Genomic DNA, 26,038 nt, shown 5'->3' with positions numbered 1-26,038 from the left:
GCTACAAGGGAATTGAACACGTTTTTATTCCATTGAAAAAGTATCGGGGTGGCATGGTGGTGTAGTGGTTAGCGCTATCGCCTCACAGCAAGAAGGTCGGGGTTCGAGCTCCGCGGCCGCCGAGGGCCTTTCTGTGTGGAGTTTGCATGTTCTCCCCGTGTCCTCGTGGGTTTCCTCCGGGTGCTCCGGTTTCCCCCACAGTCCAAAGACATGCAGGTTAGGTTAACTGGTGACTCTAAATTGACTGTAGGTGTGAATGTGAGTGTGAATGGTTGTCTGTGTCTATGTGTCAGCCCTGTGATGACCTGGCGACTTGTCCAGGGTGTACCCCGCCTTTCGCCCGTAGTCAGCTGGGATAGGCTCCAGCTTGCCTGCGACCCTGTAGAACAGGATAAAGCGGCTACAGATAATGAGATGAGAATGAGATGAAAAAGTGTCCTGGATGTATAATAATTCCCAGTAATTTACTATTCACGCCGGTGACATCACTCCCAGTGTTTTCCTGCTGAGTAGACGCGCGTTGTCAAATTGTCGAACTGGTTAAAAATGAAAATTCTTTTCATTAACAACTTGCTATTTTTTTTGTAGATGTGTCCATATAATATAAAGAACGTTACACGGTGGTGCAAAGATATGAAGTGGGCGGCATGGTCGCCTCACAACAAGAAGGTTCTGGGTTCAAGCCCAGTGGCCGGCGGGGGCCTTTCTGTGTGGAGTTTGCATGTTCTCCTCATGTCTGCGTGGGTTTCCTCCGGGTGCTCCGGTTTCTCCCAAAGACATGCGGTTAGGTGGGACAGCCTTGGGCTGAGGTACCTTTGAGCGAGGCACCTAACTCCCAACTGCTCCCCGGGCACTGTTAGCATGGCTGCCCACTGCTCTGAGTGTGTGTGTGTGTGTGTGTGTGCGCGTATGTATGTGTTCACTGCTTCACATGGGTTAAATGCAGAGAGGAATTCCACAAGTGTGCAGTGTTGGGGAGTAACGAATTACATGTAACGACGTTACGTAATTTAATTACAAAAAAAGTGTAACTGTAATTCGTTACAGTTACAACAGGAAAATATGTAATTCAGTTACAGTTACTTATGGAAATATTGAGAATTACAATTTTAGTTACACAGTAAAACAAAAACCTTTGCGACATGAGCAAGGATATTTTTATTGCTTTGCGCATAATTTTGCCGTTTCCCGCCACGGCTCTTTGTCTGTCCTGGGTTTTCCTATCATGTTTGCCAGCAGCAGCGCCACTCTGTTTCTGTGCTTGAGCACTACAGCAGCAAGAAGCGCGCGGTTCAGTTCAGCTCAAGCAGCAGTCATGTCAGACGCCTTCAAGCATTGGAAATTTAAGAAGCATTTCATCTACATCACTGAAAATGGCTCAAATTTAACTGTCCAATGCAAGCAGTGTTTGCCGGCCATCAAGAAGTTGTCCACGTCGAAGCAGTCTATGTCAAACCTAAGGAAACATTTAGAGTTAAGTGCAACTCACTGGTTTATTTCCGATCAGAAGGCATTCATTTTGAGGTTGTAAGCACATTAACAGCAAGGTAGGCTATGCTGACGAAATATGTTGAACTACCAGCTCTAGAACAACTGACACCCACCTACATACCATCGTTGTTATTAATCCCAGTGGGCAACATAATATAATGATGTACGATTGATTCAATGTCATATATCACAACAACGGTTAAGCACACATGTCGTTTCCCTAGTTAGCTACGTGCTAGGCTACTACCATTCACTTGAATGTGTTTATTGTATTTTTTTGTAATCAACATTCCATTGACTCTTAAATGTTCAATGACTGACTACCCATCGTCAGTCTTAATTCTTGATGGACTGTATTGTGCCATGTTTCATTTTACAAGCAAAGAGAAAAACAAGAAAAATAAAATGTGATGTAAAAGTCTCACTTTGGTTATTTATTACTAGATTAAAGTAGAACACGTCATTGTCATTGCACATGTATGAAGTAATGAAATGCAGTTTGGCATCTAATCAAGTGCAACACGTGCAGACTGCACATAATGCAGTATTTAGAGACAAAATGCCGTTATTTACAGCTAGTGTAAGTAAAGATGGTTATATGTGTAGAGCATGTATGCGCAGAGTACGTACAATGTAGTTATGGCAGTACAATGCACAGGGCAATGAAAAATAGCATGGTATAAATAAATGTGATGAATACAGATGGAATCATTATAAAGGTAATCCTATACCACTGTAGATAGGGCTATACAGATGTGAATTGAAGAGGAACACTATATGGATGGTAAGGTGTGGATAGAGGGGAATGAAAGACTGGTCTTTGGGAAGAGTTCAATAAGGTGACCGCTGTGGGAAAGAAGTGGTTTCTGAACCTGCTTGTGTAGTCTGCAAACTGTGAAAACGGTAGAGCCTAGGGGAGGAACAGAAGAGTATGGCCCCTATGACAGGAGTCTGAGAATCACATGCACGGTGCAAGCATCTCTTATGGACCTCCTGTGATTGCTTGTCAGCAATTCCCTCTCAGCTTAGTACTGCTTTAAGGTTCACACTGTCGGTTTTCAAAAATTAAATGGTGAACATGGGTCAATATTCATTAAAACCTTAAAGTAATTAAAAAGTAATCCAAAAGTAACTAGTTACATTACTTTTTAAAAGTAATTGAAAAAGTTACACTACAATTACATTTTAAACAAGGTAACTTGTAACTGTAACGAATTACATTTTTAAAGTAACTTACCCAACACTGCAAGTGTGTGATGAGTAAAGTTCTTCTTTAATCTTCTCGTGTTGAAAAAAATATATATATACATTTACCACTCGAAGATAAACTTCATATCTTCATGTGACCGTATTATATCCTCTATTTTTTTCACGGTCCGGTTTCCATCAAATCCCGTGCTCTGATTGGCTTGCGAGCGGTCCGAAATCCTACGATACGGACCCCGGTTGCGGACCTTCGGCGACTCGCTTGTTCACAACAACAACAAACATAGTAGCAATTTTTTGTCAACATTTATTTTTGCATTTCTCAGTATAATAGTATTAATTTTACAGCATGGATAGCAATAATGACAGCGTTCACAGCGAAAGCGAGTTTTACTACCCTGATGAAGATGAAATAAAAGAGAACATTTCAGGAGAAAGCCAAAAACCTGTAACTGTTGCTAACGCCAAGCAAATCCAGCAGTTTATTGAGGAGCAAAGGGCGGAAAATACAACAAAAAAGACGACCTACGACCTCAATGTCTTTGGGAAGTTCTGTCAAAACCTAAATTAAGGTCGAAAGGTGGAAGACATACCTGGCAAAAAACTAAACATGTTGCTGTGCAACTTTTTCATGTCCGCAACAAAGAAAAATGGCGATGTGTACGAGCCGTCCTCGCTCACGTCTTTCCAGAGAAGTATCCAGCGCTATCTGAATTAGTCCAGCTCGAAACTAAATATCTTCACGGACCCTCAGTTCAACAAGTCAAGAGAAGTCCTTGTGGCCCATAAACAGCAGTTGGTTGAGGTTTTCGCAAAGGGAAACCGTCCACAAGCAGCCAGGGCGTGGTTTTGACGAGCTTGTAGCAGGTTTGTTCTAAATATGGATTCCCTTTCGGGCACTCTCATTTTCTGTTAGAATTTGGTAAAGAAAAAAATAAAGATATTATTTATCAGCTGAGAGGTCCATATGGTGAAATACCGTGACCGAGGTCTTGAAAATACTGACTTATTTTAAAGTAGTATTTTTAAGCCCTCGGTCACAGTATTTCATGATACGGACCGACCTTAAGCTGGTAAAGAATATATTTATTTTTTGAATATATTCATTTTTCTTTGGCCCAGAGGCCTCGGTCATGGTATTTCACAATACGGACCGACCTTAAGCTGGTAAAGAATATATTTATTTTTTGAATATATTAATTTGGTGGGCGGCACGGTGGTGTAGTGGTTAGCGCTGTCGCCTCACAGCAAGAAGGTCTGGGTTCGAGCCCCGTGGCCGGCGAGGGCCTTTCTGTGCAGAGTTTGCATGTTCTCCCCATGTCCGTGTGGGTTTCCTCCGGGTGCTCCGGTTTCCCCCACAGTCCAAAGACATGCAGGTTAGGTTAACTGGTGACTCTAAATTGACCGTAGGTGTGAATGTGAGTGTGAATAGTTGTCTGTGTCTATGTGTCAGCCCTGTGATGACCTGGCAACTTGTCCAGGGTGTACCCCGCCTTTCGCCCGTAGTCAGCTGGGATAGGCTCCAGCTCGCCTGTAACCCTGTAGAACAGGATAAAGCTGCTAGAGATAATGAGATGAGATGAGATTAATTTGGTGAGCAGTAGCAAAACAGAATGCATGTGCATTAATGAGAATGGGGATGAGAGTGGTGAAGATGCAAGGAGTAGACGTAAAGAAAATTGGTGAATTCAAGTACCTGGGGTCAACTGTGCAGGAAAATGGGGGCTGCGATAGTGAGGTGAGAAAGAGAGTGCAGGCAGGGTGGAGCAGTTGGAGAAGGATTTCAGGAGTCATTTCTCATCTCATCTCATCTCATCTCATTATCTCTAGCCGCTTTATCCTTCTACAGGGTCGCAGGCAAGCTGGAGCCTATCCCAGCTGACTACGGGCGAAAGGCGGGGTACACCCTGGACAAGTCGCCAGGTCATCACAGGGCTGACACATAGACACAGACAACCATTCACACTCACATTCACACCTACGGTCAATTTAGAGTCACCAGTTAACCTAACCTGCATGTCTTTGGACTATGGGGGAAACCGGAGCACCCAGAGGAAACCCACGCGGACACGGGGAGAACATGCAAACTCCGCACAGAAAGGCCCTCGCCGGCCACGGGGCTCGAACCCGGACCTTCTTGCTGTGAGGCAACAGCGCTAACCACTACTCGGGAGTCATTTGTGATAGGAAAGTCCCAGCAAAAGTGAAAGGTAAGATGTATAAGACAGTAGTGAGAGCAGCTGTGATGTATGGGTTGGAGACCGTACCCTTAACGAAGAGGCAGGAGGCAAAGTTGGAGGTGGCGGAGTTGAGGATGTTAAGGTTTGTGATGGGAGTGACGAGGTTGGACAGGATAAGGAACGAGCACATCAGAGGGACAGCACATGTGGAGAGCTTGGGGATTAAGCTAAGAGAGATGAGACTGAGATGGTATGGGCACATCTTGAGAAGGGATGCAGAGCATGTTGGAAGGAGAATGTTGAGGATGGAGCTGCCAGGCAAACGAAAACGAGGAAGACCAAAGAGGAGATACATGGATGTGGTGAGAGAGGACATGAAAGTGGCAGGTGTGGTAGAGAAGGATGTGGAAGACAGGGAGCAATGGAGACGAAAGATCTGCTGTGGCGACCCCTAATCGGGAGCAGCCAAAAGAAGAAGAAGATTCATTTTTCTTCAGCCCAGAGGCCTCGGTCACGGTATTTCATGATATGGACTGACCTTAAGCTGGTAAATTTATATATATCCATCCATTATCTGTAGCTGCTTATCCTGTTCTTCAGAGTCACAGGCAAGCTGGAGCCTATCCCACCTGACTATTGGTGAGAAGTGGGGTTCACCCTGGACAAGTCACCAGGTCATCACAGGGCTGACACATAGACACAGAAAACCATTCACACTCACAGTCAATTTAGAGTCACCAATTAGCCTAACCTGCATGTCTTTGGGGGGAAACCAGAGCACCTGGTGGAAACCCATGCAGACACGGGGAGAGCATGCAAACCCTGCACAGAAAGGCTCTCGCCGGCCATGGGGCTCGAACCCGGACCTTCTTGCTGTGAGGTGACAGCGCTAACCACTACACCACCGTGCCGCCCATATATCTTATCTCATTATCTCTAGCTGCTTTATCCTGTTCTACAGGGTCGCAGGCAAGCTGGAGCCTATCCCAGCTGACTACGGGCGAAAGGCGGGGTATACCCTGGACAAGTCGCCAGGTCATCACAGGGCTGACACATAGACACAGACAACCATTCACATTCACACCTACGGTCAATTTAGAGTCACCAGTTAACCTAACCTGCATGTCTTTGGACTGTGGGGGAAACCGGAGCACCCTGAGGAAACCCATGCAGACACGGGGCTCGAACCCGGACCTTCTTGCTGTGAGGCATAAGGGTGTGATGCTCAAGTATCCGGATACTTTTGGCCATACAGTATAGAGATCTTGTAGTCACGTGACCGGAAAGTACACAGCCGCCATCTTGTCGGTAAAAAACACAGCTGAATACTGCTGCACTCATGTACAGAATGGATCAATTTCAACCGACGGACTACACGGCTCATTTTTCTAATGAACAGATAACTAGATATATGTCTAAAATAAACGATCTACAGATTAGTGACCCTTATGGCTTACCGGACGGAGTTTTCACGACCGTGTCAGTGGATGTTGAACTGCCAGAGGTGGAATACCCAGACGTGTATAATTACCTCATTAACTTTCCCTCGCTGTTCAGTGGTGAAGCACTGCGTGCTTATAAATCTCTGGACAGTTATCTTTACAGAAATTCAGGATTTGTCAGCGACTCAGATGTGGCATCTTGTAAACAAGAAAATAATCCTCACTGGATGGGCAAGTCACTTAAGTATTGAGTATAGCACTGACCAGCCGATTATAGAATAGAATAAGGTAATTCCAGCTGTAATTCCAAATCGTCCGTGTTGTTTACCATGGATCTGGCGTTGGAGAGGTAGAGGCTTAGCAGTGGAGGTTTGAGTGGCTGTTTTCTGAGCTTAGTCAACAGGCCGGCTCTACAGCCTCGCTTTTGCTTCCGCTCCCGGTGCCGCCTCCTTCGCTTTACTTCCGATAGCAATCCACGGAGACCCCGCTGGTCTCGCTATCTCGTCCGGAATGTTGTGCATGCGATGGAAATCGCTACAAACCGTCATTTTCTGCTGGAAACCAATGTCCAGTAAGTCCATACGGTTGTAGTGGATATTGAAGTCCGGTACAGACGAGCAACACACAAAAATACACATAAAAAACATAAAAAACGTGCACAGGTAGGGAGAGCTTGTAGCCGCAGCCGTTGTAGTAGAATTGTATATAGTAGGTTTTTCCAGAGGGGCGGCACGGTGGTGTAGTGGTTAGCGCTGTCGCCTCACAGCAAGAAGGTCCTGGGTTCGAGCCCCGGGGCCGGCGAGGGCCTTTCTGTGTGGAGTTTGCATGTTCTCCCCGTGTCCACGTGGGTTTCCTCCGGGTGCTCCGGTTTCCCCCACAGTCCAAAGACATGCAGGTTAGGTTAACGTGTCAGCCCTGTGATGACCTGGCGACTTGTCCAGGGTGTACCCCGCCTTTCGCCCGTAGTCAGCTGGGATAGGCTCCAGCTTGCCTGCGACCCTGTAGAAGGATAAAGCGGCTAGAGATGATGAGATGAGATGAGGTAGGGAGAGCTTGTAGCCGCAGCCGTTGTAGTAGAATTGTATATAGTAGATTTTCCAGAGGGGCGGCACGGTGGTGTAGTGGTTAGCGCTGTCGCCTCACAGCAAGAAGGTCCGGGTTCGAGCCCCGGGGTCAGCCAGGGCCCTTCTGTGTGGAGTTTGCATGTTCTCCCCGTGTCCGCGTGGGTTTCCTCCGGGTGCTCCGGTTTCCCCCACAGTCCAAAGACATGCAGGTTAGGTTAACGTGTCAGCCCTGTGATGACCTGGCGACTTGTCCAGGGTGTACCCCGCCTTTCGCCCGTAGTCAGCTGGGATAGGCTCCAGCTTGCCTGCGACCCTGTAGAACAGGATAAAGCGGCTAGAGATGACGAGATGAGATGAGATGAGATGAGGTTTTTCCAGAAGAAAAGGTAGAAGCAGAAGTAGAAGTAGAAGGCGGAAATATGGCGTTTGACCGACAAGATGGCGTCTGTCACAATCTGGATCGGCTGTGACGTCACATGCAAGTGCTCCATAGGGCTGTATCAGAGATGAATCAAATGAAACTCGCTGTATGGAATCGACTCCCAGGTTCCAGTGTATGATACGGAGGAATCGATTCTTTTTTGGGAATTGACTCCCAGTATGAGTATGCGATTTGGGACGCAGCCCTTTCCTCTCTTTCCCTCTCCTCTCGCGTACCATCACGGGAAAACACACACACACAGATGGGTTAGGGTTACATAACAGTGTGTGTAAGAAGGCGAGTGAATCCAGAGCTCGGTTCACGCCTCAGTGAGCGGACATCTTTAAAAAAACAAAAAAAGACCAACCCCAAAACGCGTAAGTAGCCTTATGGGATGCTTTTTCTTTTAAAAAACAGACGCTGTTTTGATTTCTCACATTGAAAGACTAAAATTAAAAGAATAAATGTTATTTTTTTCCCACCAATTCAGATAAATATCATTTCTAATCTCAGTTTATTTTCCCTCATCATTTCTTTTTTTTTTTTTTGTCTCGCGCGCAGGAACATTCTCGAAAGGGTTGATGTTGCTAAGCTACATGCGCCTCACATTTCCACAGAGGAGCTGCTACACATGGCGCTGTGTGTGTGTGTGTGCGCACATAAATACACCCACATTTCTCACAGAAAATCAAATTATGAACCAAACAAATTGAATTATGTGGAAAACCTACACATTAAACTGTTTATTTTTAGTTTTTAACGAGCAGAAAGTGCAGCTGTGTGTTCTCTTTGAGCAGCCTGTTCATCTCTTGTGTTTTTAGCATTATATCATCATTTGTTTTTGTGATTATAGCTAAAACTAAACGTAATATCTGGGCTGAGGTAATAAATCCGTGCTTTTATGGATTAAATTCTCGTCACGTTTGTGTTTTATTAATAATAATAATAATAATAATTCAGTCAGGGTGGGTTCACTGGCAGCTCATAAACACTGCACTGCCATCATGGAACTCCTATCATACCCCATATGAGCTGTCATTAGGGTTTACTGTATATCTAGCAAGCCAAGTCATGACTCCTTTGTCTCTGTTTTTGATTATTCTCATTGCACTGACGTCACAACCCCGGCTGGTTATGGCGTCAGACTCTGGCGGGCTCTAATAAGGCCAATTTATGCTGACAACCCAGTCCTCGCAGACGGCGTCGCAGACAGTGTCTGCGTAGCCCCCCCACCTTCGCAGACGCTCTGCGCGCACCTCCCAAAAATTGTGACCACCGCAGAAGCCTCGCAGACAGCACCGCAGACAAGAGGGCTCTGATTGGTCCACTCTACATCCACTGTACACGCACTTCCGCTTCCCTACTTTCCCGGTTTGGTTTGCTTTCTTTTCACGACTGGCATTTTTAAAAACACGAGCGAAGATGGAGCAGCACGAAGAGCGGTTGATTGAGGAAGTGAGGAAGTACGTACATCTATACGACTCCAGTTCTAGTCATTATAAGTAACCGGAGGATAAACACTCCACTAACCACACCCACCAACTACTCCTAGCGACTTCGCGCCCCCTTGCGTTGTGGCGGTGAAGAACATCGCGCACGCCTATTACTCCCCGCTGAACGATAAATTACAACTGTCTGCGAAAAGCTATCTGCGAAAGCCTTGTCGCAAGAGCATGCAGAGGCCTTAACCGTGGACAGGTGATGTCCAAGTGGGGGGTTTATAGCATCGACGAAGCTGACTATGTTAACACTGTTAATGTTATAGTCATGCTTTTTCATTGATGATGAACGTCAATCACTTCAAATACCTGGGCGGTTATGTTTCGAAAGGCTGCACTCTGAAGCAGGAGCTGATCACACGTATACAGAACACATCAAGTGCTTATGGGCGACTGACACAACGAGTTTTCGACAACCACAATCTAACCATAAGAACAAAAGTAAGCGTTTACGTTCAGTGTGGAAGTGAATCTTGGTCATTGTACGGCCATGAAATAAAACAGCTACGCACTATCCAACAACGACACCTCAGATCAATCATGAATATCGAGTGGGATAACTTCGTTAGCAACGAAGAAGTTTTGAAAAGAGCCGGAGCAAAGGATACCGAAGTCCTCCTCGCCAAAAATCGTCTACGTTGGCTTGGACATGTTGCTCGGATGGAGGACACTCGAATGGTCAAAGTGCTAATGTTCGGTGAATTAGCAGAAGGTGCAAGAACGGTCGGGCGTCCAAGATTACGTTTTAAAGACAATTGCAGAAGTTTATTAAAAGTTGGTGGTTTGCTCAATACGTGGTCTGACTTTGTTGCTGATCATGCTAAGTGGCGACAGAGCATCAAAATGACATGCAACAAATTGAACGAACATCGTATAAACAAATACGAAAAACGAAAAGAAAAAAGGAGATAATATCTCATCTCATTATCTCTAGCCGCTTTATCCTTCTACAGGGTCGCAGGCAAGCTGGAGCCTATCCCAGCTGACTATGGGCGAAAGGCGGGGTACACCCTGGACAAGTCGCCAGGTCATCACAGGGCTGACACATAGACACAGACAACCATTCACACTCACATTCACACCTACGGTCAATTTATGGCCCTTTTCCACTACCCTTTTTCAGCTCGCTTCAGCTCACTTCAGCCCGACACGGCTCGCGTTTCGACTACCAAAAACCAGCACGACTCAGCTCGTTTCAGCCCTGCTTAGCCCCTAAAACTCGCACCGTTTTGGAGTGGGGCTGAAGCGAGCCAAGCCGTGCCGAGTGAGGTTGGGGGCGTGAGCAGACACTCCCCTGTGCACTGATTGGTGAGGAGGAGTGTCCTCACATGCCCACACACGCCCCGCGAGCGCGCTGGGATCTGTAAACACCGCAAACCCGGAAGGAGAATAATTATGAATTACGAGAATTTCTGAAGCCTTATGCGCCTCGCCTCATCTATACGCTCTTGCCAGTATCTGTCCGCGTTGTCGGTGACAACAAGCCACAGCACCAAGACCAGCAACACTAACGACTCCATGTCCTCCATGTTTATTGTTTACTCTCCGGGTCATGAGACTACCGCTTAAAAGATCACTGATGTCACTGTTTGCGCTGCTTAACGACATCACCTGACGTCCACCCACTTTCGCTAACTCCACCCAATGTGTCCACCCACTTCCAGCCAGCACGGTTCAGCGCGGTTGTAGTCGAAATGCAACTCCAACAGCCCCGCTCAGCCTGACTCAGCCCAACTCAGCACGGCACGGCTCAGCCCGACTCAGCCGCGTTTGTAGTGGAAAAGCGGCATTAGAGTCACCAGTTAACCTAACCTGCATGTCTTTGGACTGTGGGGGAAACCGGAGCACCCGGAGGAAACCCACACGGTCACGGGGAGAACATGCAAACTCCACACAGAAAAGCCCTCGCCGGCCATGGGGCTCGAACCCAGGACCTTCTTGCTGTGAGGTGACAGCGCTAACCACTACACCACCGTGCCGCCGGAGATAATATTTAATCATTAATTTATTTTATACGTTTAGCATTCTCTAATTGTTTAGCTGTTTCTGTATTTTGCTCGCTTGCGAGACTAGGCTTATATATATTAGTCATGCTGTCTGTTGTTGCCCAAATGAGGATGGGTTCCCTTTTGAGTCTGGTTCCTCTCGAGGTTTCTTCCTCATGTCGTCTGAGGGAGTTTTTCCTTGCCACCGTCGCCACAGGCTTGCTCATTGGGGATAGATTAGGGATAAAATTAGCTCATGTTTTAAGTCGTTCAAATTCTGTAAAGCTGCTTTGCGACAATGTTTATTGTTAAAAGCGCTATAGGGCAGCACGGTGGTGTAGTGGTTAGCACGGTCGCCTCACAGCAAGAAGGTTCCAGGTTCGAACCCAGCGGCTGGTGAGGGCCTTTCTGTGTGGAGTTTGCATGTTCTCCCCGTGTCTGCGTGGGTTTCCTCCGGGTGCTCCGGTTTCCCCTACAGTCCAAAGACATGCAGTTAGGTTGACGTGGGGCGGCCTTACCCCTGACTGCTCCCCGGGTGCTCTGGTGTGGCTGCCCACTGCTCTGGGTGTATGCGCACGTCTTCACTGCTTCAGATGGGTTGAATGCAGAGGATGAATTTCACTGTGCTTGAAGTGTGCACGTGACAGATAAAGGTTTCTTCTTCTATACAAATGACTTGACTGGACCTGATGTTTGTCCTTCGAGGTCGAAGATGACCATGACTTCAATTTGGTGGGTGGTGGTTGGGGGTCCGGAGATGACCAATGAGGCCAATCCGGGCTTTGAAGGTATGCACACATGCAGAGGCGATTCTAGAGTCTGTTGTGGCCCCAAGCAAAAATTTCCAGGGGGCCCTTCTGACCAGTGTTCATCACCAATATGTTATAAATAATCTGACACCAACGAAAAATGTATGAAACCAAAGTTTTTTTTTAATTCCAAATGTGAAAATACAATGGTAAAGAACAATAAAAAAAACAAAATAAATAAGCCCTTGGACCCCGACTCTCGGGGGCCCCAAGCAGTTGCCTGCCTTGCCTGTTCACAAGCTGCGCGTCTGCACACATGGGTAGGTGCTGTAGTCGGGGTGGCGATAGTTCGAGCCTTCCGCACAGCTCGTGTCTTCTGGGCCTCAGTGATACGTTTTATCTATTGTAGGAGCATAAGCACTAATCAACGTTGCGTTCTTCTTGCCTCCAAGTGGGAGCTGAAGGTGATCGTTGATGCCGTCTGCGAGTTTGGTAATTTTCTGGGTGAGGTGGGACTTTACAGCAAATCCAACGTCTGCCTTGCGCCGTTCAGTGCTGCTATGACCACTCTGGAAGAAGGTATAACTACCGCCACGTTCCATGAGCTGGCAATTATCTGCTGAGGGCAGCTACGTTGTAGCGAGCTAGTCCTCTGGCGACTAGTGCGGTTCTCGGATGTTATCCATTAGAGTGCACGTGTCAAGGTTGAGTACCTTCATCTTATTTATTCTCTTATTTGTTGTCTTTCAACTGCTAAGTGAGTTGTTGTATTTTGACCACTGAGGTTTAATGATTTAATGACTCACCGCAGCATGTCCATGTCTGTCCTGATCCTTTTACGGTCACTGACCCCATGACGTTGTACCTGTGTTCCTGCTCAAACATGCACGCTTGGACTGTTTGCATTTGTGCTTACAAAATGCACGGATTAGAAGAGCAGCGCGGGATAGGGTAATATTAACGGTGTACCAGGAAGCATTTGGTGGATGCTTTTATCCAAAGTGACCTGCAAGTGAGGCGAAATCTGACCCATACCACTTTTCTACCAAGGCAGTGTAAGGACTGGTTCGGAGCTGGTGCCTAATCTTGAACCAGTTCTTTGTATTCTGACAGACAAGGATCCGGCCAGCTCCGAGACAGGAAACAGGTTCGAAAGCAGCACTGACACTTTGCTGGCCAAGAACTGCTTACTGGAGTTGTAGTACTTGAGACTGGTTTTGGTCTCAAGACCACTTTTTGAAGGTCTTGGTCTTGTCTAGAACCATGAACCACTTACTAATCTTGTAGTACTCAAGACCACTTTTTGACAAGCTCGTCTTGGAATTGACCACGTTTTTAATCGCTCTTGACTCTGTCTCGGACATGGATTCATAGAGGACATGGAGGATTTTATTTCAAGACCACAACTATGGGGATTTCACTAAATTGTCCGATTTTGTGACTGTGATTGGATGTAAAACTTCCTGCTTCAAATGCGACCAAGAACGTGACTCATTGCTAATTTTAAGTTTTTCTTCCTGTTAATGGCTGTTACCCGTCCCCCACCCCCCTTTCATACACACTAGTCTGGTCTTGCTCACTGGTTCAACAGTGCTGGGATTGAAACTCACTACGTTCCCATCAATAGCCCACTAACCCACCAGTGCCCATATGCTAACCACTAATTAGTAATTTGGTTATTAGTGTTTTGGCACTAAATTGGCTATAAAACCACAAGTTACTCAGTGTGTACATGTACTATCCTGAACCGCATGTTCTCCATGAGAGTGACTGAAAAAGCATCGCTCGCTGTGTCCTGGACACAATGGCCACTGTTGTGCGCTGTCCTGTGTGTTCACGTGGGGGCGAGGCAGCCTGCATGTCAACACACCACCGTACTGTAGCACACACTGTGGCTTTGTTTATGCAGCCGACAACAGTTTTTTTTCCTCCCTGTTGGACTAAAAACAAGCTGCCTGCATGGACTGAACAGGCTGTTTGACAAGCAGGAGAACCTGAGGCTAAACAGGCTTGGTATACACAGTCCCACAAGAGAAATTTTATTACCTGACTACAGCTCACACTCTCCACACGACAGTGAAAACACTGTGATAGAAATTCTCACGTTGGTCAATACCTCATGAAGCAGATGATCACATATGGCTCTTGCCCAAAGTTATAGTTATGTTCAGAAGACATCCTGAATGTCATAGTTGTCATTAGAATTTTTTAAATCAACACGGGGTCCAAAATATACACACACCCACTTAGATGATTAATTCAATGGTCCTGAAAGTTCAAAAATGTCTTAACTTCCTGTCAGTGATGATTGACTACAACTGGTAGCTTCTCTGAGCACAACATAAAAAGAGTTTGTTTGAGAGCACTCATTGGATTGACCAACACACAGTACAATGGGAAAGTCCAAGGAGCTCAGTGCAGATCCGAGAAAGAGAATCCCAATTTTGGAGCCATTTCTAAACATCTGCAGATTCCATGATCAGTTCAAACAATTATTGGGAGGTGTAGCCACTTTGCCAAGCCGCTTTGCTGGACGAAAATCCAAACTATCCCCCTCAGCTGAGAGGAAATTGGTTCAGATGGTCAGGAACCACCAAGGCACAGGCCTGCCATGAAGTGGAAACTTCTGGAACACTCGAGTCAGCCAGTGATTATAAACACACAGGACACTTTTTTTTTTTTTTTTTTTTACTGAAATCGGGACAGAGTTGAGTTTTAGGTGTAGATATTACATGATACTGATATTATGTATTTAATAATAACGATAATTGGATCTCATCTTTATCGTCTCTGTGTGCTTCAGGATTTCTGCCAGGATTAAGGAGTGTGTAAGTCCGGTCACCATTAATCCTAAAAGCTCAGCTTGTGACCAGTTGTAAAAGAAACCTCAGAGTCTCCAGCTTCACCCAGGTCTAACGAACCCAGTGGTGAAGACACACACTTGTGCTCAAAGCATGGCGGAACCGGAGCTGAACGAGTCGTCCTTGCGCTCTCCGAGCTCAGGGTCTCGTCCTATTTCGTTCCCCTTCATGAGGGAAGGCAGCCGCGTGTGGGAGAAAGCAGGGGAGCTGCCCAGCCCTCTGCCCACCAAGCGCACGCGCACCTACTCTGCGTAAGGAACACACACACACAATATTGCACAGTCATTGACACTTTCTGGCTTTCTGTTTCCCAAAAGAAATCACAATCAATCCGTGTTTCCATTAGCTGCGGTCAGATCCAGGAAGATGACGCTAAAAATTGGTTTGGCAGAAAAGATGCTGTTTTTCGTCTGCGTATGAAAAACAGCAGATTTAACATTTAATGTTTATTCGTTCATTTTCAGTAAGCACTTTATCCTGGAGTTGTTTAACTTTTCCTTTTGTTAATTAATTTGAGGAAAAAAAATCTTCACCGTGTTTACACTTCCTCAGTGGTGTTATTTATTCATAAAGCCTGTTTCCTTCACCTTTTTTTAAAGCCATAAACCAGATTTACATCTTAGTCAAATGGAAATAAAATGGTATATTTAGGCTTTTCTACCCGAAATTTTATGCTGTTTACAGCTGTAAAGAACGTGTTTATTTTTAACTCGGTAATGAAATAATGGACTAAACAGCAAATATTACTCCGTGCTACCAGCAATTTGGTTCAAGAGCTGCTGATTTTATATTTATTTGCACTTATAAATGTATAAATGAACAAAGTCTAGGATAGTACCAGAGACGGTGATTTAAATAAAATAAGGTAAGTATATGAAAGTTTTTTATAAGGGATGCTTAAATGTTTATCACTTCAGCTTGAAACAATGCTACAAATGGGCGTGTCCTCGACATTAAGTTGGCGAGTCATTCGACATCACACCAACTATTAAACAAAACTACTATAAAAACCCTATATATACATACACATTGTAAAAATGCATGCTATAAACAAACACCACGAAAAAATTAAAAACAGACCCAGGACTACCATGACAAATTAATCAGTGAAGTATTGAAGAGCCTTAAATTTAAACGTTTCTAAAGAACTACTTTCAGGTACGTTTCTTGGCAGACGATTTGAAAGTGTAATGGGGGAACAAAAAGAATAAAAATAAACACCCTTAGTAGCCTTGTATTGTTTGAACTTAAAATTATGACTTGAACAGGTACTGACTCCAGTATTATCAGGGTTTTTTCTAGAAAAATTTAGTATGAGGGCGCTCACCATGGCGAGGGAGCGAAGCGGGGGGGGGGGGAGATGGTGCCGGTTGTCCCCCCCCCGCCGTGCAAAGCCTTTGAAAAATGCTCCAATGGGACATTCTGAGGCTATCTGAGAGGGAAATTGTAACAAATTGTCTGTTAACATTGAAAAAGAAAGAAGTAATCTTCTTCTGCCCCGGACAGTCTTTGGCTTTCTTCCGTTTCGTGCCGCGGGATGACATCTTTAAATGCCCAAGTGTCAACAAAAACAACTCGCAAACTACTTCTGTCAAAAGCTCCCGCGCCGGTGGGTGAAAAGTCATTCAGTCTCGAGAAATCTCGCTCTACAAGTCAGCTGACCTTGTATGTAACCCATGTCAAATCTCGCGAGAGCAGCCGCGACAAGTAAACAACTAAACAACATGGCGCCTCAGTCTGGAAAACGCCAATTCGGATTGTTTTTGCACCGTCTGCCGGTGTATCTACTATGATTTGGAATATTTTTGGAGTAATTATAACGTATTTGATGATCAGACACATTGTCACGTAGTGTTGCTGGGATGTTTTCACGGAGTCAGTAAGAGGGCGCAGCGCCCCTGTTCCCCCGTTTAGACGAAAGCCTGATTATCATTTACGTTGATATCAACAAGTCCGTGACACATCTTGTATATTAAAATTAATCTAGATGATGTCCTTCTTGACTCAAGATCAGTCCACCCCAGTTCCCTTAGCATATCAGTCACACTAGTAGTCGGGGGATAGTTGTTTGCACAAAAACGCCTCTGCCAGGAGGTTAAGACCTAAGGCAAGATAATGACCCTGAAGACACATCTGAATCGATACAGAAATGTCCACGGGATGGGAAAACAAAAAAAAAAAAGTGTCCTCGAAGTCGAAGTGACCTGTGAACGGTTAACAGGGATAGGATCGAGGTGGACTTGATGTGAATGAGATGAGATTACACAGGTGTTGTTTGTGTAACACACACACAAACAATCTGCTCTGGTTGGTTTGTGTACAGTATTGTGTGTGTCTTTAACTCTGTCATCGTCTTCTCCTGTGTCTCCAGCACGGTGCGGGCGAACTCAGGTCCCATGTTTAAGGGCGTGTGTAAGAACTTCTCGAGGTCACAGGGTCACGGGTACATCAGACCCGCGAACGGTGGAGAAGACATCTTCGTCCACATCTCAGAGTGAGTCCATAGCTCCAGGGGAAAAAAAAAAAGACTAGAAGTGATCATGATTTGAGTAATGTTCTTTCTTTTAACGCACATCATGTTCATGAGAATGTATTGTTTTTTGAAAAGGTGCTTCACTCGGACGTTACGTTCAGATCGGACTAAGATGTAATATTTTGGCCGTGAGCACCATTGGTTGAACATGCCTGGCGAAAATCATTGCCGTTTCAGGGCTGGTAGCTCAGGAGCTCTTGTGAGGATTGATGTTAGGACACTTCAGCACAAAACCTGGTTGCCTCTGCCAGGAAGTTAAGATCGAAGGCAAGATAATGACCCCGAACACACAATACAGAAATGTCCACAGGATTAAAAAAAAAACCCTCAAAAAACAACCACCACCTTTTGCAGAAACACCTTCACTGTCGCTTTCTGAAAGTGAGTTATGGCTCTTTCTATGATCAGGGGTTACTGTGACATGCCACTCAAAATATAAAACTCCAAGAAGAGCTTTAAATACGAGTTATAATTAAGTTATCCTACCCTGGCATATACGTCATAAGCAGGGATAAGTCTCCCAGGAGACAACCGTGAAAATCTGGCGTCACGCGTGTAAACTAATTTTTGAGCCAAAAGATTTACGAAAATAGTCAGTGTCATGACTTTTCAGAGAAATAATAATATAGGAACTCTTCTTGATAGAGAAGGAAAAGAATTTAAAAAATGCATAAAATCTGCTCCAACCGTTTTAGCTAAATTCCATGTACACTACCGTTCAAAAGTTTGGGGTCACCCAGACAATTTTGTGTTTTCCATGAAAAGTCACACTTTTATTTCCCACCATAAGTTGTAAAACGAATAGAAAATATAGTCAAGACATTTTTCTGGCCATTTTGAGCATTTAATCGACCCCACAAATGTGATGCTCCAGAAACTCAATCTGCTCAAAGGAAGGTCAGTTTTATAGCTTCTCTAAAGAGCTCAACTGTTTTCAGCTGTGCTAACATGATTGTACAAGGGTTTTCTAATCATCCATTAGCCTTCTGAGGCAATGAGCAAACACATTGTACCATTAGAACACTGGAGTGAGAGTTGCTGGAAATGGGCCTCTATACACCTATGGAGATATTGCACCAAAAACCAGACATTTGCAGCTAGAATAGTCATTTACCACATTAGCAATGTATAGAGTGCATTTCTGATTAGTTTAAAGTGATCTTCATTGAAAAGAACAGTGCTTTTCTTTCAAAAATAAGGACATTTCAAAGTGACCCCAAACTTTTGAACGGTAGTGTAGATTTTACCCAGGAAAAATGATCGGAGCCAGAGTACAACCCTGGTAACACGCTAAAATGTACCTTTATAAGGTTATTTGACCTGAGAAATAAAAAAGAACTTTATTCTGTTCATAAAACATTGATAAATTGAAGCTACAGGAGTCAGTGGTGCGTAACGCATGTAACACGGCCGTCATTTTGTTGGACAGACTACGACTTTCACCTTCCTCGCCGCCATGACGTGCGTCCCGGCTGTCTCGCGCAGTGACATCGCATCAAATGGGTGTGTCTGGAGATCCCGATGACCTCGTTAGCTCAGTCTTAACACTTCTGAGTGGCGCCTGTTCGACAGAGGGTTACGATCGTACATTTAAACCCAAATAAAAGTTATCAGAATTTTTTTTTTTTTGCCAAAAACCTCAATAGCAAGCATATTTATATCTGTTTAATATACATACACACCTGGCTTTTATTTAATTTAAAAATTAGCCTTTTAAATGATATCTGAACGAGCGTAACTTTGGTCGGACGGAGGATGTTGCGCGATTTTTGATCGGTGCTTACGTGGATTTGGGAAGAGTTACAATTAAAACATTTTTCCATGTTTAACTTTGAGTTGAAGCCTTTCCATCAGTACACGAGAGTAAAAATTAAATTTGATGTTATTAGAGTGACATTGGATTGAAATACCAGCACCAGTTTTGTCACAAAATGGGTTTCTAAAAATTTTTTTTAAAAATCCAACAAGATGCTTTGCTCATTTTGTCATTACTATTTAACAGACATACAATGACCACAAAAATATATTTGTTTTTCATTTCTATTTTTTCTCACTCATGCTACACAACCACAAACCTGGCACATGGCATTTGTAAGCCCTTATCACAGAAAGAGCCTTAAAGAGGTTATGTTTACAAACCTAAGAATATAAATCTAACTGAGAGTACAGGATCCTTTAAGTGTCTGCAGCCTTGTTGGACATGTTAAACAGGAAGTTGGAGACTCGCTGCTGTTACACTCCGCATACTAAACACGAGTGCATGGTATCGCATGAAAATCACTCTGTTGTTAGTTTAATAAATTCTGGAGAAGGTCTTTAGGGGATAAAAACATTGATCCTGTCCAGTAAAACACATCGAACCAGTATAACGCACTCCTTAATGGATTCTAAAATGTGATTGGCTATATTTCTTATATCTATTATACACGCGCGCGCACACACCGGCCACTTTAAAGTGCATATCACGGGTAAATTCAGGAGCAAGATCAATGTAATTCTCCTATTTTATATTCAACTTTGGTCAAATATCTGTCACATTCTGCATTCTCTGCAATTTTTTTTTTTTTTTACCTTGCGCAATACCAGAAAAATTCAGTTGAAATCGAGCCATTTGAGGCGAATTGGTCCGCCTCTGAAAAAACTTGCCATTTGGATTTCCCGGCAAACACTGATTTTCGTGACGTCGCGTGCAGGACGCCTCCTTCTGAATCCTACGCCAGCGCTGGTTTGTTTATGAGAAAACAACCTGGTGGTTTTCTGCAAATTTCTTCAACGTTATCGCGTAATTATTAAAATGGTTAACGGATGTATCGTAGGAGGGTGTAGCAGCACCAATCTTGATGGGATTAGTACTCATCGTTTCCCAAAAGACCGGACAATGTAGTCTGGCCAGGCAAGCTATCTACAGCTCTTCCAAGCTCCCGAAAAATCGGGAACCAGTCAACTTTGAGCATCTCCAACGGCCCTGGGTAGAGGCGTGTTCAAGGCACTGACGTAGTAGAACTGCGACCGGAAGCCATAGATTGTTTACAGAATCTATGCCGGAAGCGCTTCATTCACGCTTCCGCATCTATTACGCATAGATGCTGTATTGAAAGCATTCAACGGGAAGTTCTCATTGAAAACGGAGCAAAGAGCAGCCCTGGAGGTATTTATTGAAAGGAAGGACGTTTTCGCCTTGCTCCCGACCGGCTTCGGTAAGAGTTTAATCTACCAGTTAGCCCCGTCGCGTCGCATACGTCAGAGGAAAGAATGATGTGATTGGTTTAAGCTTTGTCACAGCCTTTTCTGGCTTTGACCAGTAGGAAACTGAGGCATTTCAGGGAGGCGGGTCAACCACGGGCTCTGGGAAACGGTTGGGCTTAATATCTTGGCCAGACCAATAGCTCGGAGAGCTTTGAAGTCGCGTTAGCCAGGCTAGGACAATGAGAGAGAAATAGGAGTGCTTGGTCTACACAGGCTGTGCACTGAAACCGTGCAAAGCTCGCGCAGCCTGCTGGCGCTTCCGCAGGTGACATCACGAATCTGGCTCTTGGGATTTTTCCAGACGCGTTTTATTTTATTTTTTTCTGCTGTAGACAGACGGCCTTGTGCAAAATTACCCTTCTGGATGAGTGTGTAAAGGGACATACTTTCATTCATATTCATATATATATATATATATATATATATATATATATATATATATATATATATATAAAAAAAATTGGTCCAGGATATGCACTTTAATAGGAACTCGTTCTTGATTCTAAGATCCCTGTTCTTGGCTGCAGGAGTGGAACCCAATGTGTTGTTCTGTCTCTGTTGCATGCTGAGATGCTTTTCTGCTCACCACGGTTGTACAGAGTTACTATATCCTAAACACTTCAAGCCTGTAGAAGGCGCTACGACTACAAACGGATTCCTAAAACCGGTCATTCACAGTTGCAACATCTTTCTGCTTCTAATTACATTCCTAGCCACGCCCACTTTGCTTTGCTCGGGATGTCTACGCCTCCCGTAGCTGAAGATCAGTTGGCATTTCTGTAGCAGCTTCCCTTTAGAGCATGAACAATCGGTTTCTCTTCCATGCAGCATCGAGGGCGAGTATGTTCCCGTGGAGGGCGACGAGGTGACGTATAAAGTGTGTCCCATCCCACCCAAGAACCAGAAGGTGCAAGCAGTGGAGGTGATCATCACACACCTGAACCCTGGAACGAAGCACGAGACCTGGTCCGGGAAGATCATCAGCTCGTAGGCTCCACCTCGGCCTGCTGTTGGTTGACCTGGCCTGGAGCGGAATCGGGGAGTTCTTTATTTTTCTTTTTTTTGTTGTTGTTTAATTTTTTTTTGAAGTAGGAACACTGCAAGTGGAAACAGGATGGAGGAGAATGGAGGTAGGATGAGGAAGGAGGTAGGATGAGGAAGGAGAAGGAATGCAAGAATGGAGGTGAGATTGGGAAAAGTCAGGATCAGAAAGGGAGAGAGAGATTATTAGAAATAAAAAGGCAAGTTATATGATTTTTGTTATCTCGCAACAAGAAGCAGAAAAAGAGAAAGACAGCAGAATTGAGAGATTCAGAGATTTACGGAAATGGTAAAGTAACTTCCTGACGGATACGCATGAACAGGAAGAGAGCGACAAACGTAAAGAAAAGAAGGGAATCATGGTTAAACTAAAAACTTACCGAACTGTGAAAGACGAAGTAATGACTCTGGACTTCCTGAAGTCATCAGATCAAAGCCCTTGTCATAATCCTTGGCCTCTGTTTTGTTTTTGTTTTTGTTTATTTATTTATTTGTTTATCTTTTCCCCCTCCCCCTCTCTCTCTGGGGGAGAGCTTCTGTTCTGAGTTCATTTGCAGATTATGCTGGAATTTGAGACTAATATGATTGCACTCGAAACTTGAAACCCCAAAAACAAACCTACTGCCAAACTCCCAGAATTCCACCTCCCAGAATTCCAGCGGGAGTGATTCAGGGTAAACAACCGCCAGGATTTTCTCGTCCTGTTTTGACGAACCCAGTCGGTCTCGCATCGCACTTGTACTGATCACTATAGCAAGTCCCGAAACGTCTCGTTCGTACCGTCGTCGTGTCTGTAGTTCACTCATCATTGGGTAGAAACCCGGTGGTGAAAGTAGCTCACGTGAGAAACTCTTTAGTTGATCGTGTCTGATTTAAGTTCGATTCTGCATGTAGTCAGTCAGTTTCAACAAGAAAATCTCTATGCATCTTTTCTATGCTTTGTTGTTTTTTGTTTTATTTGATCATGATCATGTTTTTGTACTCAACTGCTGACAACATGGTTAGTTTAGATATAAAAAAAAAAGTTTAATTTCAGAGCACTTTTTCCCTACGGTCACTGTGGCTAGTGTAGGCGTCATTTATGTGTGAAACAGAGTTAATAAAAATAAAACTTTATTAGTCACCCTCCTGTGACGCACTTTTATTTATGTGAGTACTACTACTTCTTTTTGGTGGGTTTCCCAGAAGCATCATAGCACAAAGATCATCGGTAAATGGTAGCGCGAGCGTGACCGTGAATACTCACTCTCCTAGTTAAGATGCTCTTAGCGTTAAGGGGCTTTTGGGAAACCCACCCCGGCTTGGTCAGCAGGTGTTGTTTTGATTGTGTACTAGTGCAGCTCTAAATGACAACAGGTTTATTTATTCTGATATTAGTCCTGATTCGGATAAAACAGTCTCTCTTTCCTGACGGTACCGTTTTTGTGGCTACTGTCTCATAGAGGTTGTAGCCATTGTGTCATCGTGTTGGAAGAATGTAAGAGTGTAACAATCGCGCATGCGCATACAGGTATTCCAATTAAAATGGCCGGTGAGTGTATTTGGTTCACCATTCAAAATAAATGGACTAGACCAGGGGTTTTCAAAGTGTGGGAGAGTCAGCCCCCCCTCAGAGAGCAAATAAACAACAGCCCCTCCCTTACAATTTTTGTTGTTGCTATACTTAATGTTCCATTCGTATTTTTAAAAAATGGTTGTTGTACACATTTTTTTCTTTTACACATTTTAAACATCTGTGCTTTTTTTTTTTTCAAAACATCTTGTTTTACACATTTTAAACATCTCATAGCATCGTTAGCTAGCACCTCTTGGCAGACAACACACTGTGGCAGTGGAGCATCTTCAGATCCAGTCCATGAAAATCCAAACTTTAAATAATCGTGGTCATACTTCCTTCTTTTTTTTTTGCTTGGCCCAGACTCTGTCTCCTCACTCACTGTAGCTTTAGGTACTAAAAATCGATCCATTTTGTCTCTGGCAAAGGCTAGCTGAAGTTCGCTAAATGTCCGCAATAGTAACTTCTCATCTCATTATCTGTAGCTGCTTTATCCTGTTCTACAGGGTCGCAGGCAAGCTGGACTATCCCTATCCCAGCTGACTATGGGCGAAAGGCGGGGTACACCCTGGACAAGTCGCCAGGTCATCACAGGGCTGACACATAGACACAGACAACCATTCACACTCACATTCACACCTACGGTCAATTTAGAGTCACCAGTTAACCTAACCTGCATGTCTTTGGACTGTGGGGGAAACCGGAGCACCCGGAGGAAACCCACGCGGACACGGGGAGAACATGCAAACTCCACACAGAAAGGCCCTCGCCGGCCCCGGGGCTCGAACCCAGGACCTTCTTGCTGTGAGGCGACAGCGCTAACCACTACACCACCGTGCCGCCCGCTTTCAGGTATGTTTATGCTTATTACAGAAGGAAAGTGCGTTCCTGTTTTAAAATCTACTCCAGGTTGTCCCCCTTTCCTCGCCTTCTTCGGCCAGTGGTCCCATGTGTGATGGAGATGTGACGCACTTCTGAGTTGTTACAGGAAGCTGTCGAAAAGAGCATTGAGACCACTGAGCTCTTGCGCCGGGCCATTTCCAGGAAATAAGAATTTGGGTCGTGGTGACAGCGTGTGTATATCAGCCTCGGTTCAGAGGTTTCAGTTTTGGAAACTGTAAGAGGTAAGAGTAGAATAATATAAAAGTACAGACACCTGGTATATTTTACTTTCGTGATTGTTCATTTTTGGATTACGCTTCATTTTTGTGGCTGCTGCCTCATAAAGTAAAAATATCTCATCTCATTATCTCTAGCCGCTTTATCCTTCTACAGGGTTGCAGGCAAGCTGGAGCCTATCCCAGCTGACTACGGGCGAAAGGCGGGGTACACCCTGGACAAGTCGCCAGGTCATCACAGGGCTGACACATAGACACAGACAATCATTCACATATGCTATATTTACTGTATGCACATGGTATCAGAAAGCTATTTTATTTATAAGCAGCAGCCACATGGACCCATAGAGTAACCTATCTTTTGTTTGTTAGAGCATCTGTTCGGAGTTCATTTGCAGATTATGCTGGAATTTGAGACTAAACTTGAAACCTCCAAAAACAAACCTACTGCTAAACTCACAGAATTCCAGCAGGATAACAACTGCCGGGATCTTTCCCTTGAGCACGGGATACGTCTTCCATCATGCTTGTTTAAGAAATGAGAAGCTACTCACTGCATCAGTTCGGGTTAAAAGCATTGCTGTAGCTGAAACACGTTAATCACTGCAGTAACGATCCAATCAAACACTCTTCGACAGTATTTGCTTATTTAAATCCAAACGGCAGATTCTTTTGGCTGGACAGTGTACGTACACACGTATACAACTCATGGTCCACATAAGGGACCATAATATTATTGGAGAAAATGCTTCATGAGGAGCTTCATGAACACTCCTCGCTTTACTTCCTAATATTTCCAGAGGAACAACTACTTCTTCTTTCGGCTGTTCCCGTTAGGGGTCTCCACAGCGGGTAATGTCCCTCTGTCCTCCATATCTTTTTCTGTCACTCCAGCCATCATCCATAAATCTCATCTTCGCGCTTCCTCTTTTCCTTCATCTCCACTGTTCTTTTCCCAGTATACCCTGGATCTCTCCTCTGTACGTGTCCAAACCATCTCAAGCTCACCTCTTTCCAAGACGCCCTACATGTCCTGTCCCACTAATATACCTGCCCATTTCTAATCCTGTCCAAATTTGTCCCTCCCAGTGAACATCTCAGCATCTTCAACTCCGCTCCCCTTCCAGTTCACTTCAGCCTCCTGTCTGTCAGTTCTAAGGGAACTCCTTAATGCGTGGCTTTTCATGAGCTCATCCAAAGTCTTTTTTGTGTTGGTGTTTAAATTTTAATTAGTTATAGCCATGAAATGGCAAAACCATGTTTTGATTTCGTTTTTATTTTTGACACTGTTGCATGCTTAAATAGACAAAATGCAAATGACTTTTCATTTAATTTTGGCACCATCTTTGTGCGTCCGCGCACATACATTTTACTAAAAGAAAAAAAATGTATTGCAATAATAGAACATTGCAGTAATGTTAAAATTTAACACGCATATATTTATTAAAAGGGTGGCACGGTGGTGTAGTGGTTAGCACTGTCGCCTCGCAGCAAGAAGGTCCGGGTTCGAGCCCCGTGGCCGGCGAGGGCCTTTCTGTGCAGAGTTTGCATGTTGTCCACGTGGGTTTCCTCCGGGTGGTCCGGTTTCCCCCACAGTCCAAAGACATGCAGGTTAGGTTAACTGGTGACTCTAAATTGAGCGTAGGT

General features: G+C 44.6%; 1 protein-coding gene across 1 annotated transcript; it reads left to right on the top strand.

Annotated features, from left to right (window-relative positions):
* The first annotated feature begins 7,974 nt into the window (after window positions 1-7,974).
* Window positions 7,975-23,348, top strand: csdc2b (cold shock domain containing C2, RNA binding b). The gene is made up of 4 exons (XM_060904005.1): window positions 7,975-8,181; window positions 14,841-15,149; window positions 17,270-17,392; window positions 21,506-23,348. Exons 2-4 carry the CDS (start codon window positions 14,992-14,994, stop codon window positions 21,666-21,668), a joined length of 444 nt encoding a protein of 147 aa, XP_060759988.1. The 5' UTR covers window positions 7,975-8,181; window positions 14,841-14,991; the 3' UTR covers window positions 21,669-23,348.
* The last annotated feature ends 2,690 nt before the right edge of the window (window positions 23,349-26,038 follow it).

The sequence above is a fragment of the Neoarius graeffei genome, chromosome 22 (assembly GCF_027579695.1).
Source record: "Neoarius graeffei isolate fNeoGra1 chromosome 22, fNeoGra1.pri, whole genome shotgun sequence".
NCBI classification, from domain to species: domain Eukaryota; kingdom Metazoa; phylum Chordata; class Actinopteri; order Siluriformes; family Ariidae; genus Neoarius; species Neoarius graeffei.
This window is presented reverse-complemented; position numbering and strand designations above follow the sequence as displayed.

Excerpts from the sequence above, each read along its gene's own strand:
- csdc2b (XM_060904005.1), top strand. The coding sequence starts at position 14,992 with ATGGCGGAACCGGAGCTGAACGAGTCGTCCTTGCGCTCTCCGAGCTCA. Across the intron at positions 15,150-17,269 it reads CGCACGCGCACCTACTCTGC|CACGGTGCGGGCGAACTCAG; the intron begins GTAAGGAACACA and ends CTGTGTCTCCAG. Across the intron at positions 17,393-21,505 it reads ATCTTCGTCCACATCTCAGA|CATCGAGGGCGAGTATGTTC; the intron begins GTGAGTCCATAG and ends TCTTCCATGCAG.